This window comes from Pelodiscus sinensis, chromosome Z, assembly GCF_052426305.1.
Source record: "Pelodiscus sinensis isolate ZL-2025 chromosome Z, ASM5242630v1, whole genome shotgun sequence".
In the NCBI taxonomy this organism is placed as follows: domain Eukaryota; kingdom Metazoa; phylum Chordata; order Testudines; family Trionychidae; genus Pelodiscus; species Pelodiscus sinensis.
The window spans coordinates 33,113,831-33,137,195 of NC_143085.1; the positions used below are offsets into that span (position 1 = coordinate 33,113,831).

The window sequence follows — 23,365 nt, forward strand, 5'->3', positions numbered from 1 at the left end:
TTAAGAACAAACCTACAGTCCCTATCTTGTACGTAACCTGGGGACTGCCTGTACTAATGAATACATTATATAGCACTGATAGCCTTAACCACAGGGAAACAGTCTTGAGCATAACTTTTACAAGTGGGATCAGTAGTGCAGCTCAGTGATACCATGCCATATAATGGATAGGAAAGACTCTCCAACTTTTTAATTCTGAAGACCAGTGTCATGAGAGGAAGGATCTCTAAAGACTTGCGCAAATACAAAACCTGTGTCCACAATGATCCACTACCTGCAAACATGATCCATAGCTGTAAAGAGAATATCCACAGATTTGCAGGGATCTAAAGATCTTCTCATCTCCCAATTCAACAATGTGTCTCAGTATAATTTCCCCTCAAATGCTACATTTAGCACACCAGAAAGAAAGGCTCTCTAGACTGCTGTTGAACAGGAAGCCATGTGCCTCAAATTCCATTTCATCCCTAACCTGTGAAAAATAAACAAAAATTATGTACCCTATAATCTAAAGTCTCCTAACTAAAATCTGAACACCTGGAAGAAAGTTCAACTTTTCTCTTCACAGAAGCATGTTTTGACCATTGATTCTGTAATTTTTTGCTTTAGTAAAACTTTCTGATTTAATGTGTATATGTGCAACACATAAATGTTAAAAAGCAAAAAGTGACGTAGTAAGTGTTAATCAATTTATTTTACACGAAGAAACCATTGGGGGGGAAAAAAAAACAAGCTTTTTCCAGATGAAAGAATTAGAACAAGTATTGCTGCTCTGTATTTTTATGATCAGAATCAAATGTTTAAGTCACAATTTCTTCATAACTATTCTGACACTTATGATTGGATATTTTTAACTTTAATTCCAAGTAAACTTTAAATTTCAATTTTAAACATTTTGTAGACAAGAAACAATGTAATTAAATGTCTTCATTATTCTTGAAAATTCGTGATTTTGACATTGTATTCCATTTACAAGAGTACATTTTCAGTATTCCATCTATAAACAGCAAAAAGGATTATTCTGAAAGGATCTGGGAGATAATTAACAAAATAGACATCCTATGGTGCATATGCCTAAGTGACGGCTACATATATTGATTTAGCAATGCCCATAGATTACTAAGCTTTTAAAAATCCTTTTGATTATTCAGAATTAGCCATTTTAAATGGCACCTTATAAGTACTAAGAAGTCCATTAATAAGGCAAGATTGTTCCTCAGATACTGATTACTAGAGTAAAAAAAAGTCAGCCTTAAATCTTTTTATAAGAATTATTTCATGCTTTTTCTTCTTAGCAAATGTTTGATATCGTAATCTTTTCTCATGCATATTAAGCATACAACATTTAAATCTACAAAATAAGTTTCATCCTGGGCTCAGATACATTTCCTTATCATCGCAATCAGCTAATGAGGCCACAAGCGGGGGATGTAAATGATTAAACTAGTTAACTGGTATGGGCTGGAGCAGCCCCCCAGTCGCTACTGGGGGGGGAGCGCCTCTCTAGCTTCCCTTCCCCCCCCCACACACACCTTCTCCTCTTTAATCAGTTAACCGATTAAACAATGTTTAACTGGTTAACCAATTAAGCAGGATTTTACATCCTTACCACAAACATCTTACAGAGGAAATAAACAATAATTTGTCATTGTACACAGGCAGGTGAGGAAAGGATGCATAAGTATTGATTACAAAGGTACAACTCATCATTTCTGCAAACTGATCAGATCTTCCACTGCTCAAGAGAGGGATTCAGCATCACTGTACAAGTTGAAGGAGCACTAACCCTCAAATTATTAAGTTTACTAATTTCTTTTAAAACATGATTGCAGCTCGCACATATTAAAGACATGATAACTGTGAAGCCAAACCTGAAAGACTCTAATAAAGACATTAGAGAGGTATACTTTGGGGTGACATACAAAACAACATTTGACTCCACAATCAATCAAGAATTCAATTGGCAAACTAGCCAACTGAACATTTCCAGGGATGCAAAGATCAATCTAACAATTAAAATTATACTTGTCACTGGAAGATTTACCCAGTGTTGCTTGGATACTTAATGCAAGTAAGTCTTGTTTTTCTTCATTTAAATTATTGTTCTGAGGTGGTGCTGGGGATACGGGGTTCAGTATATAGGCTGCCCCTAAGAGAAAGGACAACTCCTACAGCTCGGCACCAGGAGACATGCCTCTCAATGGCCGCTGCAGCTGCTGGGGACACAGCCAAGGGATGGGTACATGTCGCCCAGACAGACACACACAGACCAACTGAAACACAATTGAATTCCACCTATATCCTATTGTCTTGGGGGAACCAACCCCTGACCTTACTTTAAGTTATAAGAGGAAGCTGTATACCAAATTTGGTGGTCCTTTCTCTTATCACTTAGGAGGAGGTCTTGAATGAATAGGCTCACTGACGAACAGACAAATATACAGCAAGATTAAGATTACAAATGCAATAGCACTGGTCACTAAAAGTGACTAATCTAAATAATCAAAAACTAAATCACTGGATTCCTCCCCTCTATTTACTTTGCCTTTGGTTTTTAGAAAGTCTCTGTGTAGGAAACAAAAGGAAAAATAGGAGTTTGAAAACGTTTATTTATTGCTTGAATAATAATACCAAAATAAACCATTTCATTTTAAATGGGAATGGGAAGTGATGCTTCCATAGACATAGTGATTTTTCAGCTCCATTTAAGGGTTTTGGTAAACTCTGGATCCTTTGAGAACAATGAATGATGTTTACAGGCACTAAAATATATATATATATATATATATATATATATAAATAAAGGTGATCTGTTCAAATAACTGCTTATAGCAGTATTTCTGTATCATGTATCTTATGTTCTAAAAATATGAAAGCCTGTTTTTACAAGTTATTGCTGGGGGGGGGGGGGGGGATTTATGGCTCACTTAAATGGACTGACCAAATATGTAACTGAAAAGCAAAATCTTTAAACAAATGAGACGAAAATGGCAAGTACTGAAGCACACTGAATTCTTTTAACTCTTTGAACTTCTTATACTAAAATTTACCAGAGAACTACAATCAATGTTTCCTTGGAGTTCTGCAAACTACATCAAATTCAATATATTAAAATACAGGATTTCAACCTTTTAATGGAGAGATTGCCTGGTGGACTCTTCTCTTTTCACATTTAGAAGCTCATGACATCCATGCCAACTACAGCAATCACTTAAATAGAAAAGAAACATGCAACTGTTCAGATACTGCAGGCCACAATTTTCCAGACATGGTTTTTAATGCTGGATGCCCACTTTAGATACTGAAAGTTGGATTTCCTGTGGTGCTAAGCACCCACAATTCCAACTGAAGTCAATCAGACATACAAGCATACTTGAACAAAAAGCACACTAAGTTAGAAGAACCTCTAAAATGGAGTTCGGTGTTGAAAATTTCAGTCTGGCTGGCGTGTCAAATGCTTTATCATTTTTGAAAAATAGAAAAGTAGTTAGCAGACTTCCTTACTGAGTCTGAGCTCAAGAATTAATCTCTTTTGTTTTTTCCTCTTCTTAGAAAGCCAATAAAGTTTTATGCTTTAAAAAATAATTAATTTGATCAAATGTCATTCCCTCTTTTAGACAGCAGCACATCTAAAAAAATAATAATAATAATCTCTCCTGAGAGATTCTGATTGCAAAAGGAGCACAAACAAAAAAAAGAGGTTATCTGGGGGAACTGCATTGTGGATTCTCTTTTGGATTTTAATAGAAGATTACGCTATGAAGTAAATAAGATTAATTTGTGAGAAGACTATCTTGTAAAGAGATTTTATAAATAAAACAATGCGTCTGAATCTGTAGTTGCCATCCACCTGAAATATACTGACTTCACTGGACTATATATGGACTTTACTTGTTAAAAAGAACATATAAGGATGACACAAACTGGTAAAAAAAAGGACGTACTATGAAAGAAGTCAGAAAGCAGGCTAAACCCTAAATGCCCCACAATACTTAAGCATGACAGGACAAGATAGGAATAGCTTTGGCTGTTACTTGAATTTACTCAGTTTTATGTAAGCTTGGCCTAAAAAGTTTTTGTACCAGTATAACTATTTCAGTTAGTGTGTGGGTTTTCCCCCCACTAAATAGTCCCCAATAAAACTCCTAGGACACATTTATACTAGTATAAAAAGATACCTTATGCTGAAATCACCTACTGCCTTTCCCATATGAGAACAAAAAGCAATGTCAGTATCACTGCATGCAAACTGGGGGCATGTCTACACAGCAGGGCTAAAGCCAAAAGAAGCTATGCAACTTGAGCTACGTCAACTGTGTAACTTAGGTCGAAATAGCTTATTCTGGCTTTTGGTGCTGTCTACACAGCTGGAAGTCTGAGAAAGGACACTCTTCCTCTGACTTCCCTTACTCCTCATACAATGAGGGTTACAGCAGTCAGAGTAAGCAGTCTTCCAGCTTGACATTATTTTGACATTACGTCAAAATAACTGCTTGTAGTGTAGGCATGGACTATGTTACTTCAGAATAACATCAGTCATTCCGAAATAATACTGCTATGTAAACATAGCCTGGAAGTGGGGAGTTGCACCAGCTACACCAAAAAAACCTGAAAAAACTGCTCATGAAGCTCCCTGATGCTGTTCAGGAACAAATTTACATTAACACCCCCCCTTAATTCCCAACGAGGAGCTTTTTATCTGCTACTCAAGACACACAAACCTGGAAATTCCAGACAACCATCATCTTAAGCATTGGCACACTTACTACAGGATTATCTGGCTATATCGACTTCCTCCTCAGACCCTATGCTACCAGCACTCCTAGCTACCTCAGCAACACCACTGACTTCCTGAGGAAACTTCAGAACATCAGTAAGCTACCTGAAAATACCATCCTGGCCACTATGGATGCAGAAGCCCTTTACACCAACACTGCACATGAAGACAGAATACAGGCTAACACTGCACACCTAGTTAGAGAGTTCTGTGACTTTGTCCTCACCCACAACTATTTCTGATTCGGAGACAATGTGTTTCCAAGTCAGTAGCACAGCCATGGGCACCCACATGACACCACAATATGCAAACACCTTTATGTCTAACCTTGAACAACACTTCCTCAGCTCTTGTCCCCAAGATTCTTATATTACTTACGCTACATCAATGACATCTTCATCATATGGACCCACAGAAAAGAGACTCTTAAAGAATTTCACAAGGATTTCAACAACTTCAACCCCACCATCAACCTCAGCTAGGAACAGTCCACACAGGAAATCCACACTACAGTACAATTAAATAATGGACAAATTTCCACCACCCTATACTGGAAACCCACCGATAGCTACACTTACCTTCATGCCCCCAGCTTCCATCCCAGGCACATTTCTCAATCTCTTATACACAGCTAAGACATAAGATACAACTGGATTTGCTCCGATACTACTGACTGAGACAAACACCTACGGGATCATTATAGAGCATTCCTAAAATTGAAATATACATCTGGAGAAGTAAAAAAACAGATTGAAAGAGCCAAAAAAGTACCCAGACATGAACTACTTCAAGACAGATCCAAAAGAGAAAACAACAGAAATCTACTTGTCATTACCTACAATCAACAACTCAAACCCCTCCAACGCATTATCAACAATCTACAACCTATCTTGGAAAATGATCCCTCACTCTCAGAGGTATTGGAGGAAAGGCCTATTCTCACTTATAGACAACCCCCCAACCCGAAACTAATTCCTTCCGGTAACCATGCTTCACAGCTACAACATAAACATCCAGGAACCCAGCCATGCAATCAGCCACGGTGCCAACTATGCCCACATATCTATACAAGAGAATTCATTACTGGAGCCAACAACATAAGCCACCAAATCAGAGGCTCATTTAACTGCACATCCAGTAATTTGATCTATGCCATCAAATGCCAGCATTACCCCACAACTATATATATTGGACAAACTGGACAGTCCTTACGGGAAAGAATTAATGGACACAAATCAGATATCTGTAAAGGGACCATACAAACACCTGTTGGGGAACACTTTAATCTTCCTGGGCATGCATTAACAGATCTTCAAGTAGCTGTTTAGTTAATGTAGCATGATACCATCTACATGTTTTGTTAGTCTTTAAGTGCTACCAGACTATTGGTTGTTTGCTAATTAATGGTCTTTATCTGCCTCTTTTGACTATCCAGTCTTAGGTACTTAGAGACTACAGGCAGTCCCCGACTTACGCGGATCCGACTTATGTCGGATCTGCACTTACGAACAGGGCTTTCTCGCCCCGGAGGTCAAGGTGGCGGATTGCTACCTGCGAGCTCCGGGGCGAGAAAGCCCCGTTCGTAAGCTGCTCCGGTGCCCTGGTCTGCTGGATACCGTCTCCAGCAGACCAGGGGCACCGGGCGGGTTCCCGCACTTCTGAGGCTTTGCCAGAGCAAAGCCTCAGAAGCGCGGGGAACCGCCGCTGCTGCCGCTTCAGTCCCGGTGCCTGTGGTCTGCTGGGGACCGTCCCCAGCAGACCACAGGCACCGGGACTGAAGCGGCAGCCGCGGCAGGTCCCACGCCTCTGAGACTTTGCCAGAGCAAAGCCTCAGAGGCGCGGCACCCCGCTGCCGCTCTGCTCCCCGTGTCCCTGGTCTGCTGGGGATGGGGGGACGCAGCTAGTGTGCCTCCCCTCCCCCAGCAGACCAGGCTTTTGTTTTGGACCCTGGGGCAGAGCAGCTGGGGCGCTGCCGATTGGTCCTGCAGCGCCGCTCTGGGCACTACTGGACCAACCCGGCAGCACCCCAACTGCTCTGCCCCAGGTCCTGATTCAGCCGCTGCTGGTCAGTTTCAGCAGCGGCTGAATCAGGACGCCTGGGGCAGAGCAGATGGGGTGCTGCTGGGTTTGTCCAGTAGCACTGAGGAGCGGCGCTCTGCCCCAGGCTTCCTGGAATCAGCTGCTGATCAGTTTCTGCAGCAGCTGACTTGGGGATGCCTGGGGTTCTTAAGTTGATTCTGTATGTAAGTCAGAACTGGCGGTCAGTTTCAGCAGCCGCTGAATCTGGATGCCAGTTCCGACTTACATACAAATTCAACTTAAGAGCAAACCTACAGTCCCTATCTTGTACGTAACCCGGGGACTGCCTGTACAGAGGCTGCCATGTGGCCCAGGAGCTGAAGGAGGGGTTTTGCTGTAGTTTGGAAATAAGATAGGACATCACGACAAAGCTGTCTTTGCATAAGTATACCATGGTAGTTATGGATTCCAGGCAGTCACTGTTACTAAAAATTTCTGATTTAACATGCATAGGCACATGCACATACTAAAAATTAAGCATTCATAGGGACAACCACTAGAAATAGCAGTATGAGTTTACTTGTACACTGAAGTAAATAAAAGAATGTCTTTCCATGACTTTAACTGTCCTTGACTGTATTTTAAACTCTCAAGTGACCCATAAATAATGGGCAGGAAAAAAAAAAAAAACCTTAAGCCCCCAAATGCTACAAAACAGACACTAATATCTCACCAGGGAGCTGATGTAATGTATTGTAACTTTCTGAAGAGCTGAGACACATTGTGTAATAATGATGTCAAAACACAATACTCATGCACAGAGCAGAGATCCGCTATCATTTAAAATGCCAGTCATGTTTTTATTAGGTATGTAAAATCCTGTTTAACTGGTTAACTAGTTAAAAATTATGTTTAACTGGTTAACCTATTTAAGGGTAAGGGGAGGGCCACTCCAGCCTAGCTGGGCTTGAGTGCCCCTCCCAAACTTGTGAACAAGGGTGGGACAGAGAGGCTGGGGGGGGGGGGGCAGCCCCCTGACCACAGCAGGCGGGAAGCTATTATACTCCTACTCATTAACCAGTTAATCATGTACAACCCTAGTTTTTATATGGCACTGTGGTATATTTTTAATCCTCTTCGCTACCAAAGAAATCACAACTTGCTGAATGGTGATTTGAGAGTGCAGATCTGGAGCCCTGGTTCTCTGATAACTCTCTCATCCAATGGGTCTGAGCAAAGGAGCATCTCACTAATCCTGGAACATCAGGCTCCCCAAGCTATCCAGTCAGAGAACAAAAGGCCTGCAACCACCAGATTGGCTCAAGTGACTTGAGTGGGCTGTCTGAGCAACTCTGTATCTGCCTGCTTCCTGAAATGCAAATCCAATCCTGTTCTTGATTCGTATGCTCCGTCTGATGCCTGCCTCCCACTTTGCTCTGGCTCTGTGTCTAATCCTTGCCTCTTCTCTGGTTTCTGCCTTTTCACCTCACTCCTCACCCTCAACTACCAATCCTGGCTCTAAACCCTGGCTCTGGTTTGACCTCTCTGCTATCTGGCAGATGACTTTGGTTCCAGCCCCTGGTTCCATTCCCTGACCTAAAAGCCTGCACCATCCACTATCCTGACTATTAGACTAGACAAACCTCCTATAATTTGGTCCCTTATATTCCAAGAAAGTGAACTGTAGCAAGACTGGATCCCATAATTCAGCAGACAGAAGTAAACTTCTGTGTGCATATAACCATAAATAGATACATTAGTTCTACTGAAGTGAAAAAATATCACCATTTTCTCTTATAAACTGTGCTAAAACAGACTCACTCGATTCTCTAAACTATGCAGGTAAATTTAAAGGCCTAAATATCATGAAGAGATTAAATAGTTTAAAGTATGTAAGAATTCCAGATACCTCAAGAACAATGGTATTTAAGAAAGCTTCAAATAATACTTATTGGAGAAAGAAATACAGCAGATGTAGCTTAATGCATATTTATTCAACTTGCCATAGGGAGTCTTAACTGCTTCCTTAGGTGTCTTATCACTAGATTTGTCAATCTTCTTGCAATTACAGAAGAGAGATTACAGAATATGATAAAAACCATAGCAAATAAAGTTAACTTTCTAAATGTATCGAAGAATATATTAAACAGGAGTCATGTGCGTGTGGAGGGGAGAGGTCTACAAAAAACCTAGTCATATAACCAGAAGAGAGACTCTAAATTCAATACTATGAAAAAAACCTAATAATTAAATCAAGTATGAAGATTGTCTATATACTAAACTCTAGTACGTACCAGAATATATATGTTTAGAAATATTTCTGCACACCAAAAACCTAAAGTAAAACAATTTTAAACACAGAAAATATATAAATCTAAAACTTTTAAAAGAAAAATCCTGTATTCTGAATTGATTACAAAATATTTTTGAAGTGCTCTACTTATGTAAGACTATATAGCATTAATTATAACATTATAGCCCACTATTTACAATATATTTTGTCTTCTTTAAAACCTGTTAAAGCTTTATATGATATCACCATTAGTGGTGACTCCTTGCACCTTCACAAGCCAAATACTTCACAGGTCAGTACCTGGATATGAAATAGAGTTGTGTAGGAAGTGACCATTTAGCAGATAGCAAATTTTCTTCAAATAAGCACTACATCAATGTGTAAGCACAAAAAAGTGCATACAATGCTGCTAGAGATGTCAACTTTTGAACAACAACAGACCCCTCTTCCACTTAAACATATTAAATATCTCCTGGGGCATTTTTCCTGAAGAGTGAGGGTGTTAACTTATTTCAACTTTATCTACATTTCCAATTTCTGAATTGGAAGACTGGGGGTTCAGACTTAACAATGTGTTAAGTAAGATGTTAAACATCATTTGGTATTAGCCATATACTTCCCTAGTAGGAGGCATTTTTGTTAATACACTATAACCTCTGTAGTCTGGATGTTCTTAATTCAGGAACACCCATGCATGGTGCAGACCCTCGCAGGCAGAGATGAATGCTTCTCTGTGTGCTGCCGCGCCTCCTCCCCCTTAGCTGGGGGAATGGCACCTCAGCAACGTGTTCTTTCGGAATCTGTTCCCCGTTGAACCCATAACAGTGGGGTGGGGGTGACTGGGAACACCGGGAAAGTGCCCTACTCTCATCCCCCTCACTCCTTCTCTGGCTCAGCAAAATATTCAATCTGGCAAACCCGGTTTCCCAGGATTGTCCGATTAAAGAGGTTCAAGTGTACTGGTGTATCTAAGCAACCATCAAGACCACTCACTATCATTATGCTAAAATGGTTTCTTTGTAGACATTCCCATAATGTAACTGTTCCAATGTAGTGCATTTGAATTAGTAGCATGAGCTGTACTTACTTTATGGAGCATTTCATGCTCAAGAAATTAATTTTACTGACCTACTTAACCTAGAAAGGAAGTGAGAAATTTGTTAAAGAAATTTTATGGATTTGAAAAAAGGTGTTAATTAAAATGTAATAGAACGTAGAAGTACTAGGAAAAATAATCTGATGTATTTATTTCCCACTCAGACCACAGGTATTATAAATAGAATTGATAAGAAGATGTCCTCTTTTCTCTGTTGAATTATAGCCCTATAGTTTTTGAAACGTCTAGATAGGAGTCACTTATTTCTCCACATAATCAATTTAAGAAGAGAATCCTTATTCCACTTACATAGCACAATACCTTGGAAATTGTAATGCACTTCACAAACATCCTCTGAATTAAACACATTTTACACAGCCAAGTAAAGAATCCACCTTTTTAACTTCCAGCTCCATCCCATTATCATTATCTCATCACCACCCAGCACATATAAGATATATGGAGTGTTGCTTTCTTATGTGGTTCTTATACTTTAACCAAAAAGCTAGTGGGGGGATAAAAAGGGGAAGGGATTCAAAGTTTCCAAATTGTTCTGTGATAGAAATATCAGAATTTCTTAGATTAAGATATTCTTGCAAAGTAAAATGGATAGCAAGATACCAACATTTCAACTGCTCCAAAAAGCTATATTGTGTATAAACTCTCAGCCCTCAGCATGGTGGATGTGTCACTATGTTATGATCTAGCTTTTCTATTTAACACAATTTCTGAAGAGATCCAACAAGAATCACACTAAAGCTTTCTAGGGTAGTAAGCAATAGCTCCCACAAACACTACAGAATCAGCTCCATACACCATTTATTCCAAGCATATGCCAAGCTCAATAAGTAAAGGATATGTTCTTAAAATCTGCTCTTAACAGAGATGGAAAGAAAAACACAAACTGGGTAAGATGATGTGACAGAAGTACACTGGTGTTTCACTACCCTGCATCAGCTACTTTTATTAAGCCTGACATACCATGACAAAGTATGTTAAGGATGGTGAGTATTTATTTAAAAGCTGACATGCAATATACCATTTGAAATCTATTAACACTGGTCAGTAACATCACGTGAAATGTTTGTAACAACACTGCAGTGAAATTATGAATACATACTGATATTACTATAAATCAACAAAGGAGACAATAGAATTCTCTATATAAAGCAAAAATAAAATACGGTGGCAGATGCCCAGACAAGAAAAGAGGGTTCTGATCTGCTGGCTCTGGATCAGTCAGGGACTAACAGGGCTGCAATTTTGTAGGGGGAGGCGTGACCCTAACAGCACCTCTATGCCAGATAGTAAGACATGCCCTGATATGTAGCAATGAGTTCATGAGCCTGACCATCTCAGGGTACCTCATCCATGTTGTCATAATTTGTATCTAAAATAGGTCATATAAAGTATCATATGCAAACTGGAGACACACTGGTAATTAATATCATTGTGAAATGTCTATCTAACACTATATGATGAATTATGGATACTAATAATATGCTTTAAAAATCTATGACCAAACAAAGGAAGAAACAGGTTCTCCCTCACACAGAAGACAGCAATATTCCTGCTAGGAACTTAAGCAAGATGTGACCCACACCCAAAAAAGAAAATCCTATTTACATACAAATCAACAGAGCAATGAGATATCCACAAGAAGACAATAGCACGAGATCATCTGGGGGGGGGGGGGGGAGAGAAAATAGTGAGTTTGGGAAGATAAAAGAAACTATCTTGACAGACACAAGGAGTCTTGCAAGCTGTGAAAGATGGGTCTTTCAATTAAAGCGGTTGAATATAGGTGAGAAACCTGCTTAAATAAAGATCTTTCACCTAGGATTACAAAGGAAGCCAGTACCTTGTATTTTTGCAGATCATCCTGATGGTAAGAAATTTGGCCATGGTTGGAAAAAAAAAAGATTTATTGGAAATCTACCTTGACCCCAGGCTGTAGCTTAAGTGACTTTTACTTGTATTTACTTCTAAACACTGTGATTTATCCCTTGTACTTGAAATCTCTCTCTCTTCAATTAAATAAACCTGTTTCATTTTTATGCTATATCAGTCCAGGTCTGTGTTTGACTTGCAGTTAAAGAAAAAGCTTTAACTTTTGTCTCTTTAAAGAAGTGGTGCCCCTTATTACACCGCCAAACGTTCCCACAGAAGACTAAATATGACAAAAATACATTATGTTTTTGGCAGTGTCTGGGAAATCAGGCATGCAACTCCAATAATTCCAGTAGTATATCTGGAATTCCACATTAAACAGCTCTAAAATGTACATGACACTGGAATGTGGAACAGCATCCCACATATTTGATTAGTTTATGATCAGAAAACTTGTATAATAGGTAAAATTTTTAGTGAAAAGCACTATTTAATTTGTCAGCTAATAAGAACAGCCATACTGGGTCAGACCACAGGTCCATCTATCCCAGTACCCTATTCTGCCGACAGTGGCCACTGCCAGGTGTCCCAGAGGGACTGAATTGAACAGACAATGATCGAACAGGCGATTTCTCTTCTGCCATCCATCTCCACTGTCTGACAAACAGAGGCTAAGGACACCATTCTTTACCCATCCTGGCTAATAGCCATTTAAGGACTTAACCTCCATGAATTTATCTAGTTCTCTTTTAAACACTTTTATAGTCCTAGCCTTCACAACCTCCTCAGGCAAGGAGTTCCACAGATTGACTATGTGTTGTGTGAAGAAGAACTTCCTTTTATTCATTTTAAACCTGCTGCCCATTAGTTTCATTTGGTGGCCCCTAGTTCTTACATTATGGGAACAAGTAAATAAATTTTCCTTATTCACCTTCTCCACACTACTCATGATTTTATAGATCTCTATCATATCCCCCGTCTCCTCTTTTCCAAGCTGAAAAGTCCCAGTCTCTTTAACCACTCCTCATGGGGGGTGGGGTTGCGACTTCTTTGGAGGATAGAGACATAATTCAAAATGACCTTAGCAAGTTAGAGAAATGGTCAGAGGTAAACAGGATGAGGTTTAATAAAGAGAAATGCAAAGTGCTCCACTTAGGAAGGAACAATCAGTTCCATACATACAAGATGGGAAGCGACTGTCTAGGAAGGAGCATGGCGGAAAGGGATCTAGGGGTCATAGTGGACCACAAGTTGAATATGAGTCAACAGTGTGATGCTGTTGCAAAAAAAGCAAATATGATTCTAGGTTGTATCAACAGGTGTTTGGTAAGCAAAACTCGTGAAGTCATTCTGCCGCTCTACTCTGCGCTAGTTTGGCCTCAGCTGGAATACTGCGTCTAGTTCTGGGTGCCACATTTCAAGAAAGATGTGGAGAAATTGGAAAGGGTACAGAGAAGAGCGACAAGAATGATTAAAGGTTTAGAGAACATGACCTATGAAGCCAGGCTTCATGAACTGGGCTTGTTTAGTTTGGAAAAAAGAAGATTAAGGGGGGACATGATAGCGGTTTTCAAATATCTAAAAGGGTGTCACAAGGAGGAAGGAGAAAATTTGTTCCTCTTGGTTTCTGAGGACAGGACAAGGAGTAATGGGCTTAAAGTGCAGCAGGGGAGGTTTAGATTGGACATTAGGAAAAAATTCCTAACTGTCAGGGTGGTCAAATATTGGAATAAATTGCCAAGGGAGGTGGTGGAATCTCCCTCTCTGGAGATATTTAAGAACAGGTTGGATAGACATCTGTCAGGGATGGTGTAGACGGAACTTGGTCCTGCCTTGAGGGTGGGGGGCTGGACTCGATGACCTCTCGAGGTCCCTTCCAGTCCTATTATTCTATGATTCTATGATATGGGACCTGTTCCAAACCCCTAATCATTTTAGTTGTCCTTTCCGGACCTTTTCTAATGCCAGTATATCTTTTTTGAGATGAGGAGACCACATCTATACACAGTATTCAAGATGTGGGTGTACCACGGATTTATATACGGGCAATAAGATATTCTCTGTCTTATTCTCTATGCCTTTTTTTAATGATTTGTAACATCCTGTTTGCTTTTTTGATTGCCGCTGCACACTGCGTGGACGTCTTCAGAGAACTATCCATGATGACTCCAAGATCTCTTTCCTGATATGATAGGGGCTAATTTAGCTACAACTAATTATATGTATAGTTGGGGTTATTTTTTCCAATGTGCATTATTTTACATTTATCCACATTAAATTTCGTTTGCCATTTTGTGTCCCAGTCACTTAGTTTGGTGGGATCTTTTTGAAGTTCTTCACAGTCTGCTTTGGTCTTAACTACCGTGAGCAGTTTAGTATCGTCTACAAATTTTGCCACCTCACTGTTTACCCTTTTCTCCAGATCATTTATGAATAAGTTGAATACCACTGGTCCTAGGATTGACCCTTGGGCAACACCACTAGCTACCCCTCTCCATTCTGAAAATTTACCATTTATTCCTACCCTTTGTTTCCTGTCTTTTAACCAGTAATCAGTCCATGAAAGGATCTTCTCTCTTATCCCATGACAACTTAATTTACATAAGAGCCTTTGGTGAGGGACCTTGTCAAAGGCTTTCTGGAAATCTAAGTACACTATATCTACTGGATCCCCCTTGTCCACATGTTTGTTGACCCTTCAAAGAACTCTAATAGATTAGTAAGACATGATTTCCCTTTACAGAAACCATGTTGACTTTTGTCCCACAAATTATGTTCTTCTATGTGTCTGACAATTTTATTCTTTACTGTTGTTTCAACTAATTTGTCTGGTACTGACAGACTTAAATTCAGATTTACAAGTTTTAGAGTTTGAGACTTAATTTTTACTAAATACCCAGGAATTTAGGAAGAAATCAGCAATAAGCAGGCTTGGGACAAATCCTCTACATTTAAAGAGGAATTAATATAATTCAGAAGCAAGTATGTCTTTGCACCAACTTGCAGAGCTCAGGCTCCAGATTCTGTTAAAAGCCTCAGCCCAGTACTGAACAAGGAATCATGGATCCCTAATACCCATATACAGAAACTGGTCTTCACTAAACATAGTCAATGGACATGCCAATGGGATGAAAACACGGACACGTAGGAGACAGCTCTTTAACTCCACCCTGATATCTTCCCCTCTGGTGAGAGTCCCATTGTAACCAATTGCTCTAAAAGGAAAAAAATATGCAGGGAGAGGGGGAGGATAGGTTGTTTTTTGCCAAGATTTTTCTAACATGTACTTATTGGCTCTGGTCTTTCATCATTGCACTCAGTTCTGTAGAAATATCACTACCTGCACATGTCTGACTTACTATGTTTCAACATTGCTTAAGCCCTGTATAGTACAAGTGCTTTTATGAAGACAACATATGAAGGGTTTCTTGTCTTTATGTTAGATGAATGAATCTCACCATCTGTGGTTAACAAGCCGTTATGCACCTTCTATTGGCTAAAGACACTTCATCAGGAGTGAACAAGTTACATTTTAAGCAATGTTCATTCATTATCTTGTTCAACTTAATTTCATACTGTTGCTTTAAGTAAAGAGATTTCTAACGAGGCATCTCCAATGGGTTACTCATGTGGCCAGTATGCTCTGGGTTTGCCTTTATGTAAAAGAGCAACCCTATACACGTTGCATACCAACAGTCTAAGTTACAAAAGACTAAATGTAATCCTATCTTCATATGTAGAATCTCTTTCCCAAGTCCAGTAGCATCCAATATTAAAACAACAAACAGACTAATTTAACCATTAGCCAATAATTTGCATCATTCCATAATAAAAATAACACAGGGGCAAGATAAATGACAATATATTTTATTAGACAAACTTCTGTAGGTGGAATGTACAAGTTTTCAAGCTACATGGAAATCTTCACTCATGTGTAAAAATTAATTAGCCAAGAGCTTTCTAATTTTTTTTATTTAAAAATTAAGTGAATGCGTCACTCAAATGTTCTCATACCTACTTTACTAAACAATCAGAAAGATTTTGCCTTGCTACAGTTATTTTGAAAAATTGGCATCAAAATTCTTTTATACCAACTAGTTCAAGGTATTTGTGGTCAGTCACATCTTCAAACTAGTTATAGCTTCTGTTAAAATCAAACAAAAAATAATATACATGGAACTGAAATAACTCAACAAGTCTAATGTTGCAACCTTGCTGTAATTTTTCAACTAGCAGTCTGAAGTTGTATTATGCCAATTATTATACTGAATTAGCTTGAGGCTTTGCATTGTGAAAGCAATCACTTTTCTGCATATCAGGAATTGTAGTTATCTCAAAAAGATAGAAATCTTTTGCACAGATTATACCCTCCAATTTTCTTCCATTTGTGAAATATAAAAATTGTTTTCAATTTAATTTATTTTAGGTGCTCGATTACTTCCCCATTTACTATCTGCTACATTTTTATGAGGATGCTACTGCTCAAAATTCAGGTTGCTGGGACACCCGAATAGACTGGACAATTTATACAGACTAGCTAAATCACAATGAAGAGCAATACCAAGAGAATCAGTACAACTCATCTTCATAAGCACCAAATTCAGTGTAACTATGAGATTTCAAATGATTTTAGAGAGAGATTCTCCTAAAATTAATGCAGACAGCTCAAACTGAATCTCTCATATTTAGTCATACCAAGCAGTACTTTGCTCCGCAAATAATCCCAGTGAGTCTACTAAAAAGGGAATACTCCTGGAGTAAGATAATACTCAGCTTGAACAAGAGGGGAAAATGTGGAACCTTTATTAGTAAACATTGCCTTGACTTTTCTTTCTTGTATTAACCGAAGTAGTTGTATATCTAAATTTTTCCTCCTGACCCAATAGAAATTACTACTTAAAAGTGTATATAAATTATGGACTCTCTAAAAAGCATTACACAAATGAATTTCTAGTAATAAGATAGTGTTCATTTTTATCTGCAAATACTAACCATCTTTATATTTCATGTTCTTCAATCAATAATATTGTGTATGAAAAATGCTATAATAATATTGATTTTATATTTGATGTATATATACATACGTAATTTTAAAATTTGAAACAAATGCCAAATAATACATATGATTTTAAAATTGTTACATAATACTCTTGCTTTATGCCATTTCTCCTAACAATATAACTAGTCTTTCAGCTCTGTAACACAATACTTAACAGGATGCACTTTCAATTTATAATCAGAATTCTGGTATTGTTCTAGTTTTTCTATCTCCTCCTTCAAAATCTCTGATTCATATTATACTGTATATAGAAGCATGATTAACAGTTGAAAGCATGAACCATGTTTCCCTGGTAGGAGCACTATAAATTGAATCACTTACTTTAAAACATGCCATAGGAGAAATAAGAAAAAAAAATTAAATGTATGCATGCAATCTAATATACAAAATATCCTTAATATCCTTCACAGTATAAAAAAGGACACATAAATGTAATATAGCTTTTGTACCTACACTACTTTTGCTAACAATCCTACTGTCTCTCAACAAAGGTTTAAAATATACAGATAATAAAAGAAAAATCTACATAGGAAGTTTTAATTTATATTAATATGAAAATATTGATTTGGCTTTTTATTATTTATATGTTTGGATTCAGATTACTAAAAGGGGGAATACCAGACCCTCATCCTGCAAACACTACTGAGTAAGACAGTAGTAGTATCACTGAAGTTGGTGATAGGCAATATGCTTAGAAATACAGTAGATGTTTGCAAAATCAATCCAGAAAAATGCTTTAATATTTTCCAGATGTGGTAGCTAGATTATTATTTTAAATGAAGTTGTGCATGCTGCTGATCTATAATTTGGACTAGTGCCATTCAAAGGATTTTTTTTAGTGTGACTGAAATCTAAATAAAGGTAACTGGTGATACAAAATATTTAACAGTAGAATTCACACTGGAGAGCAAGTCAAACTGTTGGTCAGATGGGCCAACACTGCAGGATTGCTTTCAGAAGAAAGAACAATAATGGGTTAAAAAATTCACTCAGAAAACAAATAAGTAATTTGTCCTGATGAGCTTAAAGTACTGTCAACTTCTTCAGAATTTAAGCTTTCATTTTTTAATTATTACACTTCATGCCCATATGGTGGCAAAAATAACCTTCCAAATGTGAATGAGATAGCAAACTGATGCAGTGTCCTCTTTTTAGGCAGCACTGCTACTTTCAAGATTCATGATGATTTAATACAGGCTGCTGCTTAGGAAAGCTCTGTCTACTAGCAGAGACAGCAGCCCGTGGGGGGGTCCAAGCTGACTGCAGACGGAGGCTGCTGCCACAGACCAGTCTCTTTCCATGGGGAGTCCAGACCCCCCCCTCCGCCGCGGACAGGGGCTGCTACTACCTCAGACCGCTGCAGCAATGTGGGGTGGCAGGCAGCTGGTCTGTGCAGGCAGCTGGTTTTTAAACTGGCTCCCCTGGCGGACTGGCTCCTGCCCACTATCCCACACTGCTGCTTCTGATGCAAAGGCAGCAGCACCAGGTAGAAGGGGACTCCCCAAGAGTGGAGCCAGAGTGCAAGCTGCCAGCCCTGCTGCCAGGAACTATTGATTAGTCATGTAACCTCTAAGATTTCATGCGATTACATGACTATTCAACTACATGATCTCTACCATCGCTAATGGAGACATGGCCTAGCTAGCTGGCTGCAGGAGAAGAAACACTTCTAGCTCCAAGAACAAGGTCCGTAATGAAGGCCATTAAGAGAGGATGTCCAAATGACTGCTATTTTTCTTAGGCAGAAATATAAAGTTTAAAATATTTAAGAATTTAGGATAGCAATGGAACTTTTTTCACTTTTCGCTGAAAATACGGACATTTTATAGAGCATATATTTACTTTGTATGTGCACAGACATAAAAGTTTAAAACAGCTTATTTATTAAAACACTGAAATTTGGAAACTAATCTTTAAAAAAGATACAAGGTAAGAGAGCTAGAATAATTTTTACGGTGGTGTTGCTGATAATAGAAACCATGTATTAAATTCTTACTATTACTTGAAGCCACAGGGTACACGACAGCATCCCCCGCACACATTTCTTTAGCACTACTGCAATAGGAACATATTTTCTCCTGTGTGTGTATAGATTTAATGACCTTCCATTTAAAAACTCATCAATATTAATCAAAGAAGAAGTAACATATCTTCTCTATCCCAGTTAAAATTTCTTTATTATATAATAAATTAGAATAGCAATGGCTCAATCTACTATATGTATATATATCCATGCATCTAAAATATTTATAATGTATTCTCTATTGCAACAAATCCAGTACAACTTACTAGAGAAAGATAGGAGTTGTATATAAAATGCAGAGTAGAAGTTATATGCAAGGTACTAAAAATTTGTAGCAGAAAGGTACTGAACAATATTAGAAGTCATTTAAGATCTCAACTGATCAAAATTCAGGCCAGAAGCACTATACTAATCCAATTTTTAAAACTAAGGTATCTCTTCCTTGGTGTCTTAGTGCTCCCCCATTACAAATCAACAGAACAAAGCTATCATAGCAGACTGCTATTTTTAAGTTTCATACTCAATGCACACACAGCACTCAAATGCCATCCTTTCCATTTCAGAGTGTTTTGGTTGTTATTTTAAACCACACTCACAGAATGCTAACAACCCCTTACACAACTTGCAATAAAACACATGATGACCTTTCCTGCTCTGCTCCATTCCTCTCCCTCTAAATAACGTGCCCTAAAATTATTAGAGATAAATAAGGTTCCAATACCAAGACCCTTTATGTCAAGTATCATTTTAGAGCAAGTTTTTGATCTAGTTTGTAAAATAATGAAAATAAACTAAAAAAAAACAACAAATAGTCTGGTAGCACTTTAAAGACTAACAAAACATGTAGATGGTATCATGATCTTCCATGGACACACATCTGAAAAAGTGGGTTGTGCCCACGAAAGCTCATGATACTATCTATATGTTCTGTTAGTCTTTAAAGTGATACCAAACTATTTGTTGTTTTTTAAGTTTATCTTGTACAGACTAACTCGGCTACCCCCTGAAGCTTATGAAAATAAGAACATATCAAAGAAAAAAATTGGAATCCTTTTGTAGTGTGTGAGAGAACAAGCACACTAGAGATCTAAGAATGCCCAAGACATCACTACACTACAGTAACTAAATGATTTGCTCACTACTGCCTCCACGAGTATACAGTGAGGGTTAAAGCAATTTCTGAAAACATGTTTAATTGAAAATCAAAGTGCATGCAGATCACAAGAGAGGAGTCACAGCCTTAGAGATATAATAAATAAATCAATAGGAGATATCACACAAATAGGGAGAGCCTTGTATGTTGGGTTACTTGTGCCAATATATATTTCATGATAATCATACAGACCCCCCTCAATGACATTTCACAGAGCATAAAGAGTCAGAGTCAGCAAAAAATAATAATAATAATAATAACCTTCCTTTTTTTAAATAAAGCTGGGGGGAAATCTCAAACAGCAGATTTAACTTCCTGTCACCAGAATTTAGCAATAATATTGTCAAGACTGCAGACTTCTGCATCTACTGTGGCTTATGGGTTCTTGGCAACACCTGGGTTTGCAGCCAAAGCTTCACTAGAGGGGCTGCAGCTTAACAAATGCCTTTGATCTAACAGGGCAGACAACTAAAGCTCCTGCTGAACCATCCTCACGTAGGTAGATAACACTGCTCTGCTTCTCTGACAAAGGCTCTATGTCATTGCAAGGCACAGTGACAGGGAGAGAGGGTGGGGTGATAGGAGGACGAGAAGAAAGATATCCAGAAAGAGGCAGACGACTACCGAATCCATGCAATCTATACACAGTCACAGGAAACCCCACTGGAAAAAAATAAAAATGCCTATTTTACATAATGTACAGATTCACACAGCTGTCTGCACAATTCGTCTTTCACCAGAGCTATTAACATTTGTGGGAGGAGCCAAAGCAATGATGAATAATCCAGCTGTTTCCCTTGCTTTTTAATAATAATCGTTACAAGAGCCTATATACCTTACCTAGATAACCCAAGTAACCCAGACGCTTTACACTAAGACAAATAGATGTAATTACTAAACATATAACAACCAATAAAATCAGCAAAAACCATGACTAAAAATCAATACATCAAAGGCCATTCTAGAATTCACTGATTTGTTTCATCCCTACCGATTCAAACCAAGGGGATTTTGCTTCAATCCTTCACCCTCCATCTTCACTCCCTCTCCATCCCACAACTTCAACACCCTCCCCATTCGGTTAGGGGCTGATTGGTTCAGGATATTTTAGAGCTCTGGTTTTTAGGGCGCCCCCCCAAGTCATCCATCACCTTCTTGCCTCCACCTCTCTTCACCCCATTTTCCCCAACCCCTCTGTGTCAATTCTCCCCTCTCCCTCCGGCTCTTTATCAACACCCTCCCGACCTCCATCCTCGCCCAGTCGTCCAGCCCCCTCCCAGGGCATCTTTCTCTTCATCCTCTCCCTGCCTCGCCCCCTCCCGGCCGGGTGCGGGGTGGGGGAGGGGGCTCACCTCCAGCTCGGTGTCCGCGGGTTCGGCCACCCCGATGATCTCGCTGGGCAGCTCGGCCAGGTCGGTGACCCGGATCAGCCCGTCGTGCAGGAAGATGGTCTCCTCCTTCACCGAGAGCCACTGGGCCGAGTCCGCGGCCGCAGCCGCGGCGGCCGCCGGGGACCCCATGGGGCTGGCAGCGGGCGAGCCTGGGGCAGAGGAGAGGCGGGTCCCGCTACGCCCCCATGGCGAGGGGAGATGGGCAGGGAGAGGGGCCCTCGCGCGGGGCGCCAGGGGACCCTGGCGGGAAGGGGCCGGGGGCGAGCCCGGGGACAGGGATCTCCAGCGGCGGCCGTGCGCAGGGCGCAGCTCCTGCTCCCCTCCTCACACACACAGGTGACAGCACGACGCCATATTGCGGGCTGCGGCGGGCCCGGCATGCCCCGCGCCGGGAACAATGCCCCCTCCCCCCGCGGCTCCCAGCGCCCCGCCCCCCGCGCCAGGCCCCGCCCCCGGCCCGCAGGCGCCTCCCACTCAAAGCTGGCCCCTCAGGCGCGCCCTCAGCCCGAGTGGCCAGAAGCCGCCACACACCCCCGGCCATGCCCCCGCCCCTCCCACTTCCCCAGCCCCTGCTAGCCCCCTTCCCTCATGCTCCTTCCCTCCCCCAGCCCCTCTGCTGCCCCCCACCCTTGCCTCCCCTTTGCTCCCCCAGTTCCCCCCCTCACTCCGCTCCCTTCCCCTCTGCCTCTCCCTTCACTCTCCCCCAGCTGCCCTCCCTTACCTTGCCTGACCGCACATCTCCTCTCCTGCCCTACTAACCTCCCCTGCCCTTCTCCCAGCTCCCGTCAACCCCATCCTGGCTCTACCACCTCCTGCCTATCCCATGCCACTCCTCCAAGCACACACCCCGCTTCCCATCTTCCTATGCTCCCCCTTGCCTGCCCTTTCCCTTTACTGTTTCCCACCCCACTGCAGCCCCTGCCTATTCCATTTTGCTTTTCGCCATTAAATTGCTGCGGCAGCAAAAAGCGGTGGCCATTTGTATTCTAATGAAGCACTAGATATTTAAATCCCCGCTTCATTAGCAATTTTGGTATGGCTAATTTACATCTTTCTGGGACAGAGGGATGTAGTCTAGACATATCCCTAGAGTTATCATGACCACATGCAGATGTATTTAGATTTCATTCCTATACCGTCTCCACACTAACGGGCACCTTCCAAAACTCAAGCTCTTTTGACATGCATTTAAAAACTCAAAGGAATCCAAAATTAAAATTATCCCTAGGTGAAGCACTTCTTCCTTTTATCCCACCAAACTTTATTTCATCACTACTTCCATTACCAATACAACTTCAAAAAACCCCATTGGGCTCCCTCCATTTAAATTCTGGACTGAACTGCTTCAACTATTTGCGGATGTTAGTTCAGAGTTGCGTGCACATGCAAACTCAAAAGTTCAGAGGCAGATGCACAGGTGTCAGCAAAAATATGCACATATCCAGCCGTGATTGTAAGTGTTGTATACTAGCAGAAATACCCAGCATCGCCTGGGGAAAATATAGTAGAAGGTGTGATAAATGAACTATGTCAGTTACATTAACATAGCATATTTTATTGGAAATACTTTTCTCTGATATATTACATTAAGAAATTAACATAGCTAGTGATGTGCTTACAAAACTACAAATCCCATAGGGTCTCTTTTCTCAATCCCCACAAAT

General features: G+C 40.1%; 1 protein-coding gene across 3 annotated transcripts in view; it reads right to left on the reverse strand.

The window, feature by feature from the left end:
* HECTD4 (HECT domain E3 ubiquitin protein ligase 4) overlaps positions 1-22,088 on the reverse strand; it is a 146,356-nt gene extending 124,268 nt beyond the window's left edge. For all 3 annotated transcript variants that reach the window (XM_075898745.2, XM_075898744.2, XM_014572912.4), the window contains exon 1: positions 21,663-22,088. In XM_075898745.2, the coding sequence (XP_075754860.2) occupies positions 21,663-21,830 (168 nt within the window). In that variant the 5' untranslated portion in view covers positions 21,831-22,088. The remainder of the gene's footprint in view (positions 1-21,662) is intronic.
* Between the last annotated feature and the right edge of the window lie 1,277 nt (positions 22,089-23,365).